Source organism: Simochromis diagramma, unplaced genomic scaffold (assembly GCF_900408965.1).
Source record: "Simochromis diagramma unplaced genomic scaffold, fSimDia1.1 OVJJ01000321.1, whole genome shotgun sequence".
Taxonomy (NCBI): Eukaryota; Metazoa; Chordata; class Actinopteri; order Cichliformes; family Cichlidae; genus Simochromis; species Simochromis diagramma.
Window position 1 is genome coordinate 1922601 of NW_024386772.1, and position 22474 is coordinate 1945074.

The 22474-nt window shown below is 43.2% G+C and overlaps 1 protein-coding gene across 16 annotated transcripts in view; it reads right to left on the reverse strand.

Annotated features, from left to right (window-relative positions):
- The window catches only part of LOC120738381 (RNA binding protein fox-1 homolog 3-like), a 419925-nt gene that overhangs the window by 96387 nt on the left and 301064 nt on the right, over window positions 1–22474 (reverse strand). The window contains exon 2 of one of the 16 annotated variants that reach the window (XM_040039699.1): window positions 826–16912. The exons of the other annotated variants lie outside the window; for them this stretch is intronic. Within the exon in view, the coding sequence (XP_039895633.1) occupies window positions 826–951 (126 nt within the window). The 5' untranslated portion in view covers window positions 952–16912. The remainder of the gene's footprint in view (window positions 1–825; window positions 16913–22474) is intronic. 16 annotated transcript variants of the gene reach the window in all.

Consider the following 22474-nt stretch of genomic DNA (forward strand, 5'->3'; position numbering starts at 1 on the left):
TTCTTTTTGAAGCTCATAACAAAAATAAACTGCACACATTGCAATAATAATTCAAATAGGAGCGATCTCGTGTCATCACTGCTTTGTTCGTTACTCCTCAAAGCCCTCGAAGCTCTAACTTCCTAAATTCAGGGTTAAAATTTAAATTCGTGTCTTGAAGATTCATGTGGAATGTGATTTTAGCAAACACAGGCAGGGATCAGACTGGGTAACACATGCACAACTACCACATGTAGATAAACGAGGAGTGTTTTTTGCAGTCAGCTACAGAAAAAGTTGGCATCTACTTGCATAAAAAAAATCTGAGATAAAGAAGCAATTTTTTAAAAGGAATTTTCCCATTTAAAAACACAACTAACTGTAAAATTGCCTCATCTTTGCAGCACAGAAGTGACAGAGCACAACAGACTGACCGAGAAAACATTTCCAAGCACAATGAGTCATGAAGCGACTGTTGTACACAAACGCTACGTGCTCCCACGTCACAGCGATCGCTAATTCACTGCTTTAATTTCACTCAAAAAAAGGGAGGCACTGGAGAGAGAAGAGGAAGACGGGAGGCGATGAAGAGCGGGACGGTTCAGAGGGTAGAATTAAAGGAGGTGATCCCCGCTCCACCTCCGCCTCCTGCCCCCCTCTTTCTACTCCTCAAAGGCAGGCTGAGGGTCAAGGGTTAGGCGGGTGAAAGTACTCTGAGTAACAGCACAAAGCGAGCGCGATGCCGTCACGTGCTGCCGAGGAGCGCACGGAGAGACGAAAAGGGATGCAGAGCGAGGGAGAGGAGAGAGAGCGAGGGTCGACAAAGCGAGCATCGTTCAGTCTTACCTCGGGCAGGTAGAGGAAGGCAGGGGGACACTGGAGCGAGTGAGGTAGCATCCCGGAGCCGGAGAGCAGGAGGCAGCCGGAGTTGGCCATGGAGCTCAGCGTGGGGTGACGGGACGCTTTGCGCATTTAGCAGGGAGATCCTTTTGCTCTACTCTCTTCTTCTTCTCTCTCTCTTTCTCTGGCTCGCTCGCTCCCACTCACTTACTCACTCTCTCTCTCTCTCCCTCCTCGGATCAGTTCCCTTCCTCTGCCTCCTCTTGCCTTTTAAATTTCCCTTTTGCTGGCTTTTGTGTCGCTATTGAAGATGTAGCAGGGAGGCGAGCGGTGCGCAGACAATGTGCATGTTCCACGTTTATCACTATTGCACTCTCTCTCTCTCACGCTCTCTCTCTCTCTCGGTCTCTGCCGATCTCTCTCTCTCCCCTTTTCTCTCGCTCACTATCCCTGGCGCGACTCTGTTTACTTTGTGTGCGATAAAAGCCAACATAAGCATTCAGACACAGAAGGGGAGGTTCTGTGCAAGCTCGGGAGGAGGAGGAGGGGTTGAAGAGCCGACAGGGGGTTGGGTAGGTTAGGGTGGGGGTATGAAAGAGGTGCTGGTAGAATGAAAGGGGGGGGGGGGGGGTACTGATGAAGTCCCTGGTGGATTCATACATCAAACGGGCTGGCTGAATAGCAGAGGGGATGTGAATGACATTAGAACAGCTGATCCTGGGCATTAGCACCTCGTGGGACACTGCATGCTGCCTTTTAATTGCGGCCCCCCCATCCCGCAAAAGCACACATAAACACACACCCCCCCTCGGTGGTCGGGCAGCACCTCCCTCTCCTCCGCCTGTGCGTGCGCGCGCGCTCAAGGACATAAACCGCACGGCACGTATAGCAGATCTATCCGTAAAGCCAGGGGAAAGTGCATTTACACAAAAACAGGCTGTGATTAGGCCCAGTCGTGACATCCCTCTTCATCTACTCAGCTGTAAACATGCATTCAGCCAAGCATGTACTGTAGAGCACGCTAAACTGTACAAGAAAAACAACTTCGAGCTTCCTTTTAATGTATTTTTCTGATTAATTCTCTTTGATACTGCTTTAAAAGAAGCAGACAAAGAGAATGCACAAGATGTATTCATTACATCACGGGCACCAGTTGGGTATAGAGATCGAAGTCAGAGGGGGGAAAAGCAAGAAATCCAGCTTGAATGTTATCCAACGCAGCCCTGGATTCAGACCCTTGATGTTTCAGCAGAGAAAGGCAGAACTCGGGTCATCGACTGGGTTTGGCCAGATGTATTTACTCTCGAGAACGTCATCCAAAACATTTGATATATTTAGAAATTTGTCTAATAATGTTCTCTCTGTGAATTTAAGTTATTCCTGCCATCAATAACATGCAAGGTTAGATTCTCCAAAGGGGCTTTGACCAGTGCACATGCCTAGAACTGATGCTGGTTCTTAATCCCAATACCGAGAATGGGTTTAATGCAATTTCCCTACAAGGATCAATCACGAATAACTTAACTTAGCTAATTCAGCTTAACCTTATTCAAAATATTCATGAACCTCTGGAGAAATTGAAGGCATGGATGTAGTATGATCCAGACTGACATCAAACTATTAAACTCTTTACTGGATTTTTGTCTTTTGGGTTCTTGTTGAGATCGACTGTTATGCTCATAGCTTTGGTTTTTCAACAGAAGACAATAGGAGTTCCTTAGACATGGATAACATGAGGGATGCTGCCTTCATGTGAAGGCCCGGAACTGTATTGGAAAAAGGTGACGAGCACGGATCAGGCTTAAGGCTGTCAATGCTGAAAATCAGTGATTCGAAGCATCAATTGATCCGACTCTAATTCTATGAGTCGAGCATTCGTTTATACACAAGACAGAACGTTCTGTGCTCGTGGTTGACTAATGAGACGCTGAATCTGAGGTGCAGTGATTCTCTTCATTTAGAAGTACCGGCCAAAGCTTTGCTTTCAAAGAAGGTGGCCTTGTGGATCATTTGTGTGTAGCGCAGGTCTGGTGTAGCAGAAAGTGAGTGACTGAGGGTGTAAGATGTAACATTACCAGCACTTTGCTGCAGCATTGTGAAGTGCATGCTAATAGAGGTGATTAAGTGATTGTAATCAGCTGCAAAGTGTTTAGAGATGCCTGAGTTTCAGTGTAACAGTTATCTGATTGTTGTGTAGCGTGTTGGGTGCCCTATAAGAAAGGAAATAAAGGTCCAGTTCATGTAGCATTGTGGCACTTTCTCTTCCTGCCTCGTCTTCATCGCGGCAGAGTCGGTCCGAACAGTAAAGGTTACCAGTTAACGAGACAGGCTAGAGCGAAGTAACAGCAGCGTTTTGAACTTTCAAAGAACTTTTAAAAAGTTAATGCAAACTGTCCGAGCGAACGCTAAAACACGTCATTGTACGGACGAAGACTTGAAAATGGAAATCATAGAAGGCGATTCAATCAGTAGATATATTTATAAGAATTGTCTAGATTTTTTTCAGGGTCAACATGGGGGGTGGTCATTGAAACAGCTACCCGCTGCACCCGTGGTGTCGCTGCTTCACTCGACCAACACGAAGGTAGAGAAAACCCAACATGACCAAAAGAACTGTAAATATAATACCAACATACAACAACGCATTATCAACCCAGAACCCTCCACAGAAATTTCACAAACCCTACGCAACAATAGACGGCTATTTTTATATTATTATTTTTAAAACAATAAGACTGCTTACCATTATCTGAGTAAATGTTCCTTTATTTTGTCCAATAAGTAAATAAAGGAACAAATTTTCAATTTTTTCTCAACAGACAAATTAGTGAGTCTGGAGCAGACCTAGCTATAACATGTGTCCATGTGTGCCTCTTTCTACTAAAGTTTCACACAGTTATTGAGTTGTATCGTTATAATCAGCATGTATTTTTGTTCATGCCCATTTCATGCTAAGAAGCAGCTCTGCTTGCTTAATGCTCTGATCTACACAATGCATATGCAGATCTACAAAGTTCTGCTATTCCCATTTTTCTGCACGTACATTACCTGATGTGTCACCTTCTAAGTTTGGCGTTGTGGCCGTAATGACAGTAATAATTGGGTCCTGCTGTGGGAGACACAACACGGCGGCAGAGGAGAATTAACTCTCTCTGGGACACTCCCTCTGCAGATTAAATAATTCCAAGCAGCCACAGGGGGATAGTTGACCTGTAATTACATATTCGGTCGTGTATTTCGCTAACTTCAAAGAGAAAAACGAAATAATAGAAAAATCATTAAATGAAATAAGCACTCACCTTTATTGGTAGTCATCTTCATTACCAATATACACGCTTTGTCTGTATAATTGGCCTGACTGTTTGATGCAAAGACCGGTCCTCGCTGATATCTGGGCGTGCTTTAGGATTAACAGTTTGGCATCGCCTGCTACAGATGGGGATCCATCTCTCCGTCCCTCCTCTATGTGTTTTCCATCTCTTGCTTTTTGGCTCCTTTTTTTTTTTGTCTTTCTTTTTTCTGTATCTGTCTGTCTCACCCAGTTAATAATTCAAATGAGCACTGCCAGATCACTCCCTTCAAAGGGAGTTTCTGGAATGTTCTCAACGGTGCCTTTTCTTTATGTCATGTGAAATCAAAGCCCTCAAACAGCAGAGATATCCTCAGTTAACTCCACACACTGCTGCTCTGCCAATTAAAGAAAGATCAACAACTGCAGCGAACGGCTCATAGTTGATCACAAAAAGAAAAAAAAAAGTGATCTTAATCATCACGATCAGTTTTGTCACCATCACCCTTTGTCTTCCTCCATTTCTTCCTTCAAGTGCAATCACCACATTGCTGTGGCAGGCCCGTAATAATCAGCGTAATGATTATTACCACAATCACCATCATCATCACTGTCACCGTCGCCTCTGTCACGTCTTTGCCCGCCTCTGTTACCGTCCTGTTAAAGACCACGATTTACCCTCTGAGTCCGGACTTGTGTTTGATTGTCATTAAGTCAGCAGGCGCGCGGGATTTTGCAGGTGTGTGCACATTTCTGTCGAGTCTCCGCTCTGGGCTCGTTTCGGGCAATGCGAGCTTTAAAATGTGTGTTCAATCTCCTTCAAAAGCATCTCCTCTGTCTTTGTATATGAGCCCGTGTTTGTCTTTTGTGCCGGCGCTACGTTAATGTGCTCCTCCAAGAAAGGTTGAAAGCAGCAGTTCTTGCAGTAAAAAGCCATCACGTGCACTGGGAGCACACTCAGCAATAATCAAAGGCAATACAAGCGGCGACTAATGGGGCCCAAACGATTGGCGGCGCACTCCAGTTCGCCGCTGTTTATCGTATGACCGCTGATCAATAGAGCACACTCACACTAATCATCATAAGAGATGACTGTTTATTTCCCTTAACTCCATCACTCTGACAGTGGGGGAAGACACATACTTCGCTGACCAGTATCAATAAGTATAAAATACTGCATTAAGGTATTCAAAAATATCTGCAACTTTACACTTGACTTTGCATTTTTAATTTATATTCAAACATATTTTATAAAGCAGGAAGTAATTGTATATTTGTCGAGTCACTGTAACGTATAAATCGTTGGTGTGTAATGACTCTTCCAATTCAGGGTTTGGCTGAAACCATCACTTAATCATGATTAGATCATGAAGAAAAAGTAAACTCGTTCAATCGTTCATTCATGAATGAATCCGGGATCTTAATTACTAAAGCTATCATCACTCGAGCGTGATAGATACACCGACAGATAGAATGTGTAATGATAGAAAGCAGGCCGATAGTATTAGGTAATGAGTTTTACCTAATACTTTTTACTGTATAAAAGTACAAGTAGTACTGAAAACATTCAAATTTAATGATGCATTCATTTAAAAAAAGAACAAAAAAAACACGATGAACAGGCTGAGATGTTTTAGGAAAAATATGTGGAATTTCGACGTGTCGATTTTTCAAATTTCTGTTTTCCTACATTAACTCGGTCGACTGTCGCTGCATGTGCACAGAGCTAAACAACAACAGCATTTTACTTCTTTATGATCCAAACAACTTGGCTTTAAAGAGCCTGCAGTGTAGCAACGCTGGCACCGCTATCACAGGAATACCGGTGAATGTTAATTAATGACTTGTCTGAAATTTTCACACTTTGCAGATTTTTGGGCCAAATGTTACAGCCTTTTTATATATATATATATATATATATATATATATATATATATATATAGCCGTGCATCGCCACATATAAAATATTTTCCTAATGCAATCCTAATATGCAAAGAAAACTATTTTATATTTTGTAGGTAATATTCACTGAAACATCACAACCAAAAAACAAAGAAATCAGTTCAATTAAAAAGGCACCGTTCCGAACAATTCATCTTTTTTTCCTCATTTCTTAGTAACTGAATATTTTATATATTTTTAGCTGGAATGTTGGTTATGCATATAAAGCTGTGGGTGTGTGTCTGCTCTCAAATGCACCATTTGCCAAGTATCTCTAGACTGCAGAGCAGCTGAATAGATGTACTTTGCTACTGCACCCTGCACTTCACTATGGACACAGCTCCCCCATCAGGACGACCACCAGAGTCTGAACAAAACACAAACATGTCAGCGTGAGCATTATGCAATATTATTCAGCGATCCAGTCATTCTAAATGCGTATGAAAATAAATACAGGGATGTGTCACATTCTCCGGGGGGGCGCTCCACCCTGCCGGACACGCAGCCAAGACCTCTGGAGGCGCACTCTGAGGAAAACAAAGCAGCAGTGTTTGGTGCTGGTGGATTTTGTTAAGAAGCAGTGAGGCCTTTGGAGGGGCACCGCTGAAGTGCCCCTCTGACAGGCTTCCTCATTATCTGGCATCTCCAGAGTGCCAGCCAACCCCGCTGTAGAAGAGGGGGCATGAGGACGCCTCGATCAGCCTGCCTCGAGGGTACCCAGAGAGGGGAGGGTTGTGCTCTTGCTAAAGGTCCGCTGATTATATCTCAGGCCCAGAGCTTCAGGGATCCCCACTAATTAAAGGTTGTGTCATATCTGTTAGAGATAACAAACGTATGTAGCTCGTCTTTTTTTTTTTAAAATTCCTCCGCTCCCATATCTGCACTTTACAGCATCACGTCAAGTTGCAGCCTCGGTCTGCATTCAAGGCTGACCAGCTTTCTGCACCGAGAGGAAAGGGTTTCTGTTTAACCTGCCCTCACCCATCTCAGTGTGCCAGCGGTGTTGCGGAGGCATCAGGGATCCTTTGTCTGGAGGCATAATTAAAGCTCTCGTTCATTATTTCTTCACTTTGAGCGCAGATCTGAGTAATTAGGAGGCAGTGCCACGGGGAGGCTGGAACTTTCACGGAAGCAAAGAAAAACACGCACACAATTACACATGTCTGCACACATTAAATCGAGAAGAAAGTGAAGCCTGTACACACAGACCCAAAAAAGCTCACTCTTAGCACCAAATGAGCTGCATTCGTCTCCCACCTATCTTCGGATGCCGATATTCTGCACCGAGTGAAGTATGCCATTTCTTCCCTCAGAGCTGTCACGTACTAACACATTGATTAAAAATTTGATTAAACGGACAGTTAAGGGAGGAACTGGAGGAACGAGCTACGACCTGCGCTTCAATCGGATGCCGGGGTAGGATGTGGGGCCCTGGCTTTTGCTGCATTTGGAGCTGAGGCACTTGCCTCTCTAATGGATTTTGAAACAGAGCTTGGCTTTTATATGGTGTCATTCATCCTCATATGTTTTCGCCTGCCGCGTCTTACAATCACTGCTTCTTTATGGCAAACTAATGCACCCAGTGCTAAGATCAGCAGGTTGGCTCTGGCCATCGCTCACTGAGCTCTGGCCAGATATTAGAGCATTTTGAAAGCTTCTACTGGGGAAGGCAGAGCAAAAGCCGAGGGGTACCGACTCTGCCTCCTCCACTGTCATATATCAACCGTCCACGCCACGCTGTCTACACCAATAACACACATACACACCGAGCCGCTGCTGCTCCGGCTGCTTTGACAAGGCAGGGAAGGAGAGGGTTGATTGAGCTTTATGGCAGCGGACAGTCAGCATCAATACATTGACCGTTTTACCACCCTCTCACCTAAAAGTCTGGTGCGCTTGCAGCTAAAAGACATCGAGGAGCGCGTGTGCGTGATACTGCTAGGTGGTATGGGTGGAAGATGGGGAAAGGTTTGGTCCAGCCATGGTGGGAGACAATAAACGGGGGCGATGGCTCACGCCCTGTTAGCCCTCTAGGCCGAGCGAAGCTGCGATAGAGAGAGAGCTGACAGGGCAGAGGGATGGCCAAGCATGGAAATCACATCAGATCAATGATGAAAAATTCAGAGGCGGCAAGAGTTGCTCTTGGGGATGATATAACACGGAGCATGTAAGCTTGTGACTACATGGAAGTACATGGAGAAACTAATGTCTCAACCAGCAGATATACGAATTCAGACACTTTGTCTTTAAGCGGCTAGAAACGAGTTAAATGAGAAAGGAAACGAACGCAACAGAAACAGAGGAGTATGTTTGTATATGTACACTGTTTAAAATTACAAGTCTGTTTCTTGGGCTTTACAATCTGAACAAAATCTATCATCCTCCATCCTTGAACCCTCAGTTACGTCCCAAAACATCCTTCACCAGGAACAAAAATGCTCTGGAGAAAAGCTGAGAAGCTTACCACCTGCCTACATGACATGTATATATCAAATATATCACACTGTTAGAAACTATTAGGGCTTCAGTTTCTAGATTTCCAGGGGAAAGAGTCATTTTATTCAAATAGCACTTTTTCAGACACACGGTTACTGTGCTTCACATCTGGGACAAACTCCACACATTAATAATAAACAAACATGCATACATATGCATAGGTCTCTATAGGGCTGTTGGATATAACGATATATATATCGGGTGACGATATCACGCTATCGTTTGTTTACGGAAATATTTTTTCATCGTTTTCAAAGCTCTCTCTCTCTCTTATATTTAATATAACCACACTACGGGCGGACAACCAACTGTTTTTAAGTGTTGTCGTTAGCAACAACGACGGTAAAACCATGGCGTGGCTCCGCCGTCCGCTTGTTTATTTTCCACATTAACCTTTCAAAATAAAGCTGAAGATCCTGTTGAGATTTTTCAAAATAAACATAATTACGTGAAATAGTATGCAGAGTGTTTACGGACGGGAAGCTAAAAAGAGCCGTCGGGTGCTAAAAAATAAACCTTAGAACACGCCCTGTAATAAATACTCACAAAGAAAATTCTAACTTATGTAACACTCGAGTCCAGGTACACGACGCCCAGCTGAAAACACTTCACAGAGTTGCCCGAGATTCACAGAATTTACAGAAAATGTAACATTTTTGTGATACATATCGTTGTCGGGACGATAAATGTCTTATGATATGAGATTTTGGTCATATCGCACAGCCCTAAGTCCCTACATGCTGTATATACGTGATGGTCACAAACAAAAAATAGCGTGGCCGCCACTGCAGCCAGAATATGATCCCAGCAGCTCCACTTCATAAACTGAGCCAAGCAGATATGTTACATGTGATTAACAGAACTTTGAAATCGATGCCAAATTTAACTGGAGGACTTATATAACAGAAACATGAAAGCATCACAATGTTTTATTAGCTTCAGGTTAGCTTAGCTGTCGACGAGGACGAGCCTGCAACGATTAATTAAACTGTAGGCAAACACTTGGAGCTAGATGAGGACCTGGTGGCTCACAGAGCACGTGACCATTGAAGGGTTATTAGCTGTGATCATTTTAATAACCTTTCTAATGACGTGTCCCTTTGTCCTTATTTATAAACCCCAGAACAGCTGGTGTTAAACGACATATATGGTAAACCACAAGATGACACAGAGGTACGCTTCCCTTTGTTAGACCAGCTAATACAAGATTCAGAGAGCTCTTTGAATCCTATATTAGCTGGGATTTAACAGGGCAAGGTGTTTTCATTTGAATACATCTGTTAAAAATGTGTGCACATAAAAGAGCACTACCCAAAACACAGACACATGCTTGATTCACAGGATTTATAAATATGAAATATGTCTGCTTGTGAGGTATTTAATTATCGAGACGAACCTTTTGATACTTATGGGCTCAGCGCACGTCAGTTTTACAGGATCGGCAAAATAGTACAAATGTTCTTAAACGTGCATTTGTTTTTATATATTTTGTTATTTCAAGATTTCTATAACATGCCAGGTACAATTTCATATTGCAGTGTTATTGAATATACCAATATATAATTTCACTGGGGCTACTTAAACTATCCACACCATCGTGTGTGTGTTTGTTGAAGTGAGCTCTGCCATAAAACTTCATTTTGGATAATTCACTTCATTTTTGTAACGCAGACATGCGAGGCTACACAGCACCACGACACTGTAATCACGCCACTGCTAAGTTAGTCAGAGGAACGCTCTCAAATCCAGTCCTCGGGGTTCAGAGCACCGCTGCTCCTCTCTTCCACCGCCTTGTTAATTGCATTCACCTGTTGTCCGCGGCCTAACCGCAGTCCCACAGACCGAGTGAATACTCCCTGGCAGCAGCGCTTTGCAGTCTGAGGGCTGTGTGTGAAAACATGAGACAGTGCACGGTCCCCGTCGAACACATTCGTGGCCAAAATGTTCCAAAATTCAAATCCGTCCAGAGCAATCTTTCTCAGAATCTGCCATCCGAGTGCATTTCAGATTCCACTGACATTCTGTTAAAAAGAAAAAAGGAAAAAGAAGCACCCTTAACCATAATGGCTTCAGCCCCAACGCAAAGTCAATTACATAGATTGGTGCAGTGACATAAAGTGTATTCCATTTGGGAGCAGATTGGTCATGCCCAGTAATGTTCCCTTCCTGCAGGCATACCTTTGACCATTACTCTAAACAGGCATTCGGGGAACCAGAGACCTATTTCGCACAACTGTGAATGCCGGTGTGTCTCCCAGAGGGGTCAGGGGTTCACACTGCAACTACCATGCTCTCATATTTAGCAGCGGCAGGTGAGAAATGGTACATCAATACTGTCAGACGCACTGGGCCAAAGCGGCCTCCTGCGCACACATATCATATTAGAATGGAGCGTAAGAAACCACAGCCGGGCCAGAAGGTGTCAGGAAATGTGTGAACGTGCGTGTGTGTAACTGGAAACATCTAAAATGCTCGAAATGTGTTGGATTTTAAAACATTATTGGTGCAGCTACCTCATTTATCGACGCACCTGTCCCTAACCTCAGACCATTTAAAAACCATCGAACGCGATCGCCGCGGAGATGGCTTTGATCATCGAACTCAAGCTGATGGCGTTCGTGTTTTTCCCAACCCGAGCAATAAATCACTCCGCTGTTTATTTCGAAAGGATAACGCCACTTGCCTTTCCTCATACATGTTTACATTTTTAATGTAACTAATGAGGATAAATGCGTTTGAAGTGACAACTGACATATCGATTCATTAAGACTTCTCGAGCTTTAATATTTTTGTGTTTTGGACCGATGCTCGAGGCAAACGAGGAATATGACGGTTTTTAAAAGATTGATCAGTTACATGAAAATTAATCAACAAGTTAATCAAGAACCGAACAAAGGAAGCAGGTTTCAACCCTTCTGGGAAGCATTTGTGTATGAACGTCTTAAATTTAGCGGCTAATTTAAGGGTCCATTGAGGCTTTCTCCACAGCTCCATTTCTAGACTTTTAGTCTCCTGTAAGCTTAATGATTTCTTTTCACCCAATACTGTCAATGTCCAAGTCTAAAGGTGCCTGGAGGCTATGGACATCACAGTGGTTTCTCCCTGAAGGCTCCTGTTCTGGCTCCAGGTCCTATCGGCTTCAAAAGTGCAACCACAGGCTTTCTTTTTTTAGTGTTGCAAGGCAGAGCACAATCACTGAAGGGGCCACCGAGTACTACTACAATCACTAAAGTGGATTTGTTTGTTCAATTGTGTTGCATCAAATTCGGTAGAGCTCCACTTTACAGTTTCTAGAGCCGATTGTTGTGCAGGCTGGCTGTCGCGTGCACCAAGTGGTTCTCCAAACTGAAATTGTTCCATCTTCAGATGTTTATAGAAATTAATAAGTGTGTTTTTATTTCTTACTAGCCTATTATACTTTCCAGTGGGCTAAAGTTAATCGTGAATATCTGCTTTACCACTGGACCAGATAAGGAGACGCGCTCTTATCTATCGAGCTCAGAGATTTGACTAAATTTGGGGATTTATTGATTTTTTTCCAGGTGGACGATTTAAACAAAGGGGTTAAATCAGTGCCCTCCTTTGAATTGCCATCTCAAACACCATTTGAACCAAATGTCAGACTGTTGAATGTTTTATGTAGTCTTTTTTTTCCCCCTACCAGCGTTTGGTAAGAGCCTGTGTTTTTAGAAGTGCTGCTTAAATAGACGCTCTAAATATAAAGTTTGCGTGGGTGTGTTACTCTGCCCCAGTCCCAATGTGTTTCCCTCAGCGCTTGTATCTCCGTGGGAGCGTCTCCGGCTGTGGATGTATTCGGCGTGTAGGTACCTGCGCGGTTATAAAACCCTTCTGTGTAGAACGAGGCGCCCGGAGCATCTGCTGTCGCTACCCGTGATCCAACCCTGCCCTCTGACCACATCGCGGGCAGCATTTCCCCCCCGCCCCCTTCCCATTCCACCGCCATCAAAACGTAGCTACGGGGACTCGCACGCTGATACAGATTTTCCACGGACATCTGCCCTGGAACGATGGCGGCTGGAAGAGAAAGGGTTTGCCCAAAGGAGGTGGAAGAAATGTGAGTGTAATATCTCCGAGTGGGAGTCATGAATGCGCTATGATACCGAACCAAAATGCTGCGATCGCTGCTCAATATTTCAAAAGATGTCTGGCTTTAATGCCGCCCTGTTGAGGCCATAATATTGATGGTTCGATGGGAAATGTTAAAGTGTCAAACTCTGCAAGGCGCATCTCTGGAGGAAAGAAAATTACACACATACATACACAAACATGAAGGTATCATATAGGTAAATGTTGAAGTGCAGCACCCTCGGAGAGAGGGATTGTTTTTCCCGGTCAAGCGTGTCCTTTGCCATCGTTCACGCTCGTGTTGCTGTATTACTTCCTGTGACGCTTGCTCGCTCTTTCCCTAATGCTTCTTTTTCTCCACTCTCCAAATGCTATCTGTCAGTAGGTGTTGCAGGACTGATAGAGGCTTGTCTGTTGCCTTTCTCATTACAGCGGGGGAGACAAAACCCAGCGAGTGCAGTAACCTTTCATGGAGACAGAGGGAGGGAGGCATCCGCACAGAGCCGGCACCTCCGTCTACTTGACATAACCCTATTACCGCTTCCTTAATTTGTCCCGCCGTGACAACTCGCAGCCAAAGAAACGGTTAAAAGAATGAGTGAACAAAAGCTGCATTGCATTATGGGGAGTGGAGGAGGGAAGAAGGGAGTCTTTGAGGGTGGAAGACAATGGGGAGGCTGAGCTGATGCATCAGCCATACCGGATCATTTCTAAACTGCCACACATTATCCGGAGGTGGGCCCGGATATACTGATAGCTCTCAGTTTCAGCTCAGGGGCTCGTTTTTTTCAAAGATTTTTGTCTTTAATGTTCATTATTTAAGTTTCTCTTTCAAATTCTTTTCCTCGTCCAAGTTACGAGAGCTTAAAACGCCACCCAGGCTGATCACTTTTCACTTAATCAAAAGAGTTTGCCAACAGTTTACAGGAGCGCGATTTCAAAAAGCTCCAAAACGGCGATGACGGGGTTTGTTTTTTTTCTTCTTTCTTTGGCCTCGTTTCCCTTTAAGGTCTGCTTTAGTTAAATGCAATAATGTTTCTTCCCTCATTTAATATTTACAAACAGCAAAGGCTCCAAAGAAACCTTCAGCGCTTCTGCTTTGTTTCCTAAATCTGTTTGTACAAAATATGATCAAAGCTCCGAGCAGTCAGACTGTACCTCGACATGAAAACGACAATGCCTCAGAAATAACTAAATGACTGGCAAAATGAGTAACAGCTTCAAAATGGCTGATAATAAGAGCAGCTGAAGTACGAGCTCAGTGAAAGTGCCAGACACTCAGACAAATGTGACACTAAATCCCGCATTTGGCACATCCCAAGTAAACAAAAGTGTTGATAAAAGGAAGCTGAGGCAATCTTCTTTTGTACGTAAGATTTGAGGAAAGGGGGGGGGGCTTTCTCTGTCTGTGACCGCCCAACATGTGAGGAGAATCTCAACTCAAAGGCAAATAAGCTGTAGCATTTAAAAATCTAATAAAGAAAAAACAACCACACAGGAAGAACGAATTAACCTGGAAGCGGTTGCAGAAATACCTGTTTTACACCCTAATTTTACATCTCTCAACACTCGCTCGTATTCTCGAGTGATGCCGTTTCAGTGGTGAACAACAATTTACTCAAGCACAATCCATAAGTATAGATTCGAGGTGCTTATAAATCCCATTTTACACCGATATGTACTATGTTGTACATCTAGGAAATATTGCACTTTCTCCGCCTCTGCGTCCATCTGTTTGCTCATTCATATACTTAAACGGCAAAATAAAAACGCCAGGCGCCCAAAACGGACAATCAGAAATAACAATACGGCATAAAAAACAAAGCTGAACAAAATAAAGGAAAACGTGGTAATGCTAAAGAAGAAACTGTCCCCTCGTTCATTAGCGCCGACTGTTAGAAATGAGAGTTTCCTCTGGACCCGCCACCAAATGTTTAAAATGTTGGTTAGATTTGAATCCATCAGAAATACCAATCCAACAGTCTTAATGAAATGGAAAGAAGCGGCGTTTACATAGCACTTCTCTAGTCTCACTGACCACTCAGAGTGATTTAATCTGAATCTCATCATACAATTAGCTTCAAAGGATAGTTTGTCATTTAAAGCTGGGAGAATAAGATTGTAAGCATTTTTATTTTCCTGCAATTAACTAATTCCACTAAAAAGGCCAAAAAGCAATATTCCTAAAACATTAAGCAAAGTCCTTCTACAAGCAAGTCTTGCCACTCTGCAGCCAACTTGGCCTGCAGGCACTTATTTTGGGCTAACAAGACCGAGCCCTTATCTAAATGAATGAGGAGCAAACGCTTGTGACAGAAAGCACACGAACTAAAAAAAAAAAAAAAGGGCAGGAAATGGCGTTTCCATGTGCGAAAGTTCACGTTACAGTTTCATTTCGGCCCAGCGTGGCTGCGCTTTTATCATCTCTGACTCCTTCCACTACAGCACAGAACAAAGGTGAGGCTAATTCACCTCATGAAATATACATAACTACATCTTAATTAACATAATGAGTTGATAAACCTGCCACCACGCAGTTGAAACTGTTGTAAACCTTGGCTGTGCTCTCGTGTCTACATTATGCTTCCCGGTTCGGCTGCTGATTGGCTCTTTAGGGGCAGACGCCACCGTCGCTCTGCAGATTTCAGCTGTAGAGTCAAGGCGGTGTCACATCTTATCCACACAGAGTCTCCTTCCTCGGGTCTTAAGACATTTTTAAAAGACATCTTTCAAGCACATGTGAATTGCTTTTTCAGGCAGGGACTATTTTCTGTGGCGGTTTGATCTACGTTTGGTATATTTGGGGCATCAAGAGGGGTTTGTATAAATAACGTACATGGTGTGTGTTGGTGTTAATGAAGGAACACGCCACCCACACGCAGCACTGTTGCTCACTGATGTATTTTTAATGGTTTTAGGACAACGAAGGAGTTCTGGGGTACAAAGGAATGAGCTTTGGATACTTGTTAGTCGCATCGGTTTGTGGTGGTCTTTTGCTCTTTTAATGGGAATTGCTGACAAAAACAAAACTACGTGGGACTTGTCCCTTGAGTGCACACTGCTGATGGTAATTCTGGGCCTCAAGTGCAAATGTCAGTTCAGGAGATTAGTTTGTTACAGAGTAAGAGAATTATAGCTGTATGCTGTGTAGTAGTAGCAACAGTGGTGTATTTGAAGCAGAAATACAGTAGCGCACACACACACACACACACACACACACACAAAGACTTCTTCCCAGCGGTGGTGAGTTTTAAAAAGTACTCTTCAAGCCTCCACTCCAGCTGTAGTACCTGTTTTGCAAGCAGACTTTAATGTCTTGGGGAAGCATCAGGTATGGGCCAAGTGCTGTTTGGAAGATGCTGGAGACAGTCCACAGTCATCCTGCCCACCTCAGAGGCTGAAACCCCCTCGTGGCTTGAGCAGATTGCTCTCCCTCTTCCTGGCCTCTGATCTGGGTTGCAGCGGTGGCAGCCATGGGTGTGGGTTCAACGCCTGAGTGCGGGAGCTGTCTATGTAGAGAGATTAAAGGGCCTGTATCGATCCACAAGCGCTCATGCATTTTGCATGAGGGAGACATTGTCAAAGAGGCGTCTCAGATTAAAAAAAAAAAAACTAGTAGAGGGAGAGTTGTTGAAAATATGCTGAACTCTGTGAAAAATCTTAATGTTGAAGTGTTATGCATGTAAACTCGCTTTTATATATTGGATTGTCCATGAACTCTCATCGACCTGAGATATTACTCGTTTTTCATTTCTTCCCCTCCTCAACACCCCTCCACGCCGTCTTCTTCTCTGGTTGTAATGCTGAAGTCAGAATGTGAAAAACAAGCACCCCGACAAAAAAAGAAAAAGAAGAAGAAAAACTGGCAGCCAGAGAGTGTCTAATGGCGGCAGTGAGTCCGTTGGAGAATTCTCAAGTAGAGTGTGAATTATTTAGGATGTGTGGCTAGTGTGCAGAGCATGAAGCCACCCCGCCCGGCAACCGCCAAGCAGCAGAGTGGCCGAGGAAATTCAGTGCGCAACAAACATTCGCCCGACTGAGGTCTTTATTTCTCATGCTCTGCTTCGGCTTGGTGGACTGAAAGGCTGAGGATGTGCTTGCAGCTTCAGACAGACGAGCAGATGCAGTGAGCGTCTGATTGAATGCATATCTTCAAAAACAAAGTGAGGCGCGGCGAAGCCACTTTGACCTATTTACAGTCCCCGTGATGCAGCCGATTATTCATCATCAACATTTCATGCAGGTCAGCATGCATGTTTAACGGCGTGCCACCGTATCGTACTGAGGACCCCCCCCCCCCCAGTCTGAGAGCCCCTCGGAGCCTTCTTATCCTGCAAGCATGTGTCAATCTCACCTAAACGACCCCGATAACAAGACAAAAGCAATCAATCTCTGATATTGGCCGGGTGGGAGAGTCGGGGATAACACCGACGCTATCAGCGAACGCCAACAAAGACGGAGATTTTCTGCGTGGGGATGATTAGAAACACGGTAGCTCTGACTCACTGATCTGCGGCGGGTTAAACAGAGGCGGCTGTCATCACTGGCAAATGATGACGCCGAGCACCGATAGAGGAGATGGGATCTAGGTGTGTGTGTGTGCTCATGCAAAACACACCAGTGTACTTTTACACACTTGCCGAGGCAGGCTCACACATACGAACCAGATACTGTATATCTGAACACTGCAACGTTAGGTTCAAGTTAGTCAGGCGTTTTATAGTTTAACCAGGAAGGAATACAAATCATGATTAAACCCATCTGATACACAGGAATCTAAAAAGCTTTATTTAGTGGTTATGTAATGTACTCGCTTATTCGGCTGTATGCAAAGCGCTGGGAAGCTTTTAAACAACAAGTTCATTTACTTTTAAAAATATTGAAAAGTCATAAAATTGATTGCAGGTTTTCCAGACTGTTTTATTGCCCCTGCGGTCAGCAGGCTAACGTCAGTCATGCCGGCGGTGGACAGCACTCGCTCTTTGATAATCACAAACCAACCCTGACCTCGACGTTGAATGCCAAGTTAGAAATGTATCATTGTAAAGCTCAAATGAATCTACCTTTGTGGATGGACTGTTTGTTTACTGTTATTTGTAAGTATGTTGCTACTCCCGCTCCGGTGCTTTGGAAGCCTGTTCGGCCTGAACATACAATTTATGCATGACGCAGTAATTAAATCAAGTCAATCATCAGACCAAACTCCAAATACGTTCAACATAACTCATCCTGCAAGACTTTCAAATATCCACTGCTAATAAATGCTCAACTTAATAATTATTAAACATGGAAATGATGAAAAAATAATAGTAATATTTTATTCATTAATAAAAGTGTTGTAATTAATCGATGGATACGAATACTTACTGTAAAATTCAACTTAAAACATCGTAAACAGTTAATAATTACTGTGTAATCCAGTCGTAAACATCACTGGATGACTATTATAACACTGAAACTTTACACAGTAACACCTGTGTAATTAGGTGGGTGTTTACCCTCACTAGTTTATTGGTTAGATTCAAGCACCAGTACCAGTGGTTAACTTTTGAAAAAGACAGTCATGTGCAAATAAAAAAGCTATGCCTAAAGTTGCCCTTTATGTTAAAACGCAACAGCAAAAGGTCCCATCCAAGCGTCCACGCGTAAGGATTAGGAACTGGTCCCAGCAGCATCACAGCACCAGGAAAAGGACGCCGTGTTTATCTCTGAGACACCAGCAGCTCAGACCAAACAGCAGTGTCTGAAGGCGGGGTCACAGAATAATGAGATACCATTAAGTCGTCCTTAACACCTGTAATATGGTCAGGATGGTCCCATTATCCCTTATTTGACAATTATAAAATACGTAATGCAATGTATAATTATTAAAGTAACTATTACTATTAGTTAATATTATATATTTTTTCATACATACACTATGAAAGAGCGAGAGAGCGATGTGGTGGAAGTTGAATTGGGGACACTGCCGTCACGACTGGCCGATTAAACACTAAACATTAGCAAACCATCTGATTTCAGGTCTTTTTAAGTCGCTACCTTATTAAAGGATACGCAAGGCAATTTACTTATATAGCACCCATCAGACATCGAGTGCTTCGCAGAGGTGTAGCACTACATTCAACATAAGGCTTCAGCAGTGTACAAATAACAGAGAACAGGAGCAAAAACACAAAAAAGGAAAATTCATTCAAGTGTTTTTTTTATTTTTATTTAGAAACTTGTAAAATGCTGAAGTATTAAAAGTCTCTTCCTGGCACACCCACGCACCTGGATCGAGAAGAATTACGCTGATGCTAATTCTGCTGCAAAGATGGCAACTATGTAACCAGAACGAAGGCAAAATGATGCCGAGCAAGAATAAAGATGCCCGGGTGCATGCTGGGTAACACAGTTGCTAAGCAACAATGGAAACTTTTGAAAACACGAGTTGATCTATGAGGAAAAACTGAATCTTTGAAATCACGAAACTGGATGAACAGCAGCGTTCCTATACTCTGAAAACTGTCACATGATAGAGGATGACATCAATAAAGTCTTTGCATTTTTGCCTGATTTATGATATTGATCAATCAAAAGCTGCTATTGATTAATCCCCCGTTGCTTCAATCCTTTCAGCAGCAATCTAAAACATAATGAAATAACGATAAAATAATATGAGCAGAAGCCCGACGGCTACGAGCGCACGCTCGCGCGCTCACTGTATATGCGGCGTGTTGGAGGGGAGTTTTCCTACATCAAAAATCAAAGCATTTAAGTAGATTGTACACAAGCACGTCTCGGAAGCTTGATCTTACTAATCTACAAATGGCTTCTTGTTATTAAACTGCTAATTCAGAGGATTAAAGGATCCATGAGAACACAATCCCCTTTACTTCCTTTCCAGGGTACGCTGAAGGTGGCTTAAATATTAATTAAGAACGCACACATGTTCGCTCATGAGCGCACACGTACAGCTATGAAGAGTTCTTACTTTGCTCAAGTTTGTATGTGTGGTACTTTCCTCCTTTCTTTGTCTCATTTTCCCTCTAGAAACTTTCATTTCCTCTCAGTCACAAACACAAACAGCCCTATTTTCATATCGCAGACGATCCTGCGGATTAATTCTTTTTTTTTAAAGTGCTGCTATCCCTGCTCCTCGCCGCCTCCAAAAATCATCATTCGACTGCTTTTTTTTTTTTTGCCACAGTGACTCAGGATGAGGAAATAAACTCAGGTTGTAAAGCACAGTGCCGCGTGTCAGGAGATTTCACCGGCTTACGCAACCGAACTCCGAGGAAGTCGGAACACACCTGTATGCTTTGGACAGCGTGTCATTTACTTCGCTGCTTGTTTTTCTACAACAAAAAATGCTGCATTCACTTTACAGCTCATTGTAAATTCATGAAAGCATCTTATGTGGAAAATCTAAAGTTTTTCCACTTTAAAAACACAGATATAGCAATGTGAATCATCTTTATTGTACTATATCTTCCAGGAGGAGGATGGCTCGGGCTAAGGAATGTGCTCATTTTTCAGCCAAGGGCATGCCTTTAAAAAGTACTGCAAATTGTTTCTTTTTTCCCTGATTAATATCACGATTCCACATCTCTCAAACTGCAGGGATCTCATTTTTGATTGAATCCGTTATATATAGGACGTTATACATTATATATAGTACATTAAGAGTGACACTAATAAGACATTTTGACATGCTTGCCTTGCTGAAGCTGCACAAACTGCTGATAATGTGGATTTATAAGGTGTATCGCTGCACCCGCATTAAATGAAAAGTTAAATTATGAACCAATCTATTTCTGATTTTAACAACATCCTCCAACGACACATTATTTTAAGTGTTCCTGTAAAAAAGCCATTACGGATATAAAACACCTCAAATTATTGTAATATCCCGACGAAAGGGAAAAGTTCATCTCGGCCGGTCCCTCCCGGTCTTAAAACGAGACGGTAAATTGACATCGAGTGTCAAGCGTGTAAAAGTCAAAGAGTCAAATCTGCGCCATAAGCCCAGAGAGAATGTACTGGGGCCAGCATGAAAAACTACTCACGGCGGATCGCATTACCCGCCTTTTTCACTGAAATAAGCAGTGTAATTTATCCTGACCTTTTTAGATTACTATGAATGTGCTGTCTGTGTAATTTTAACTGAAGCCCTCAGCAGCTTTGCTGGTCTGGAAACGCTCGCCATGAAACCCGAGCGGTGGTGTAACGCCACCAATACAGCAGTGATACAGTACCAAACAAATGCCGCCATTAACCCGCATCGAGGAGAATCGCTGGGTTTCATCATCGTCATCGTGGCCAGCGTCACAGGAGATTCACCTTCAGAGCCCGCCACTTCGATTGACGGCTAATAACAAAAGTAGAAGCCTATTTTAGCTGTGACAAGTGTTTCAGGATTAGACTTTCATTCCTAATGGGTTCTCTGGTAACGGTTTAATTCACTACCTATGCGATATCAATTCCATTATAATCTCATTAAGCTATTGCACACTGAGGTGATTTCGAATGAATGTGAAACAGCCAACCGTACGCTCCCCTCTAATTGAGCAATACTTTTTATTCATTATTATTGCCCATTATTAAATTAATGAACTTAATGGACTTATTTTCCAAATTGCAAAAGACCCCTGGCAACATGTTTTTAATTCCATTAGCAGACATATTGAAATTAAAAAAAAAGAGGAAAAAAAGGCAAAGAAACAGGGAGATACACGGAGGTGTGCGGGCAATTAGCCTCCTGCTGCGACAGATCATCAGTGGCACAGTTTCCCCCCTCTGACCGGCGGGAGTTTGTCCATCTCGTCCTGAATCCCGGCCGATGGCGCTCACCTGCTCAGACTTGTATGCTAACGTGCTTCACAGCTCCACGTCGCGCCGCTTTAACCTCCAGCCCGTGATGTTAAGACGCCGCACACGACAACATATTTGAATATTGTATTGTAAGCCGAACTAAACATAACCTAAATAATATATGAAATAGATTTTCTGAAACGAGATCTTTTCAGTAACCAGAGGCCACCGTGCAGAATTGCCCAGAAGATGAAAGCGGCAGATCTGCATAACTGAACGGCTGATCGATACTCCTCAAACTAAAATGGCAAGTCTTGATAAGGTTATTGAATTTTCTTTTTAATTAAAAATCACACCACTTCACTCTCTGTCAAATACCAGAGCGGTGCTGATGATGAGGAGAGGAAAGGGTTGTCCTTGTTTATATGTTCATCACTATATGAAAAACAGCGGGGGAGTGGGGGGGGGGCTGTCGGCACATCATCAATCAGCGCGGCGGAGAAATTTATTTTCTGTTTGTTGTCGGTTGTTTCTTAGAATTAAGCTGTCACGGATGCCCTCAAATCCCAAACGATGACATTCGTATAGATATGAAGTTTTATTACATGTCATTCATCAGCTCAAAAACCATCAGTGCTATTTATTCCCATCCGGAGTCGTTTTCCGTTTAATGTTTTCTCTTTTTTCAACCGGAGAAAAACAGCTTTCGTTCGGATTTTTGCATCTAAATCAAAAAAGTCAAAAAGGGAAAAAAAAAGAAAGATGCAAAGACAGCAACGCAGCCGCGTGCGTAGAGATTACGTAACGCGCGAGAGACTGCATCGGTTTTGTTTAATGCAAACGTCCAGGAGTGGTACGCTCGCTTCCCATATTCTAGTCATGAAAATGCATAATTTAAAAGAGCTGAGACCAAGCTGTTCCTCAGCAGTGCAGAGCTGCGTCGTATCAGTGCGAACATCAGTGGATGGAAAACTCTGCTCCCCAGAGAGAGCGCCATTACATTCAATCGTCAACCGCTGGATAAAACTCATTTCACTCTGCACAGTGTCT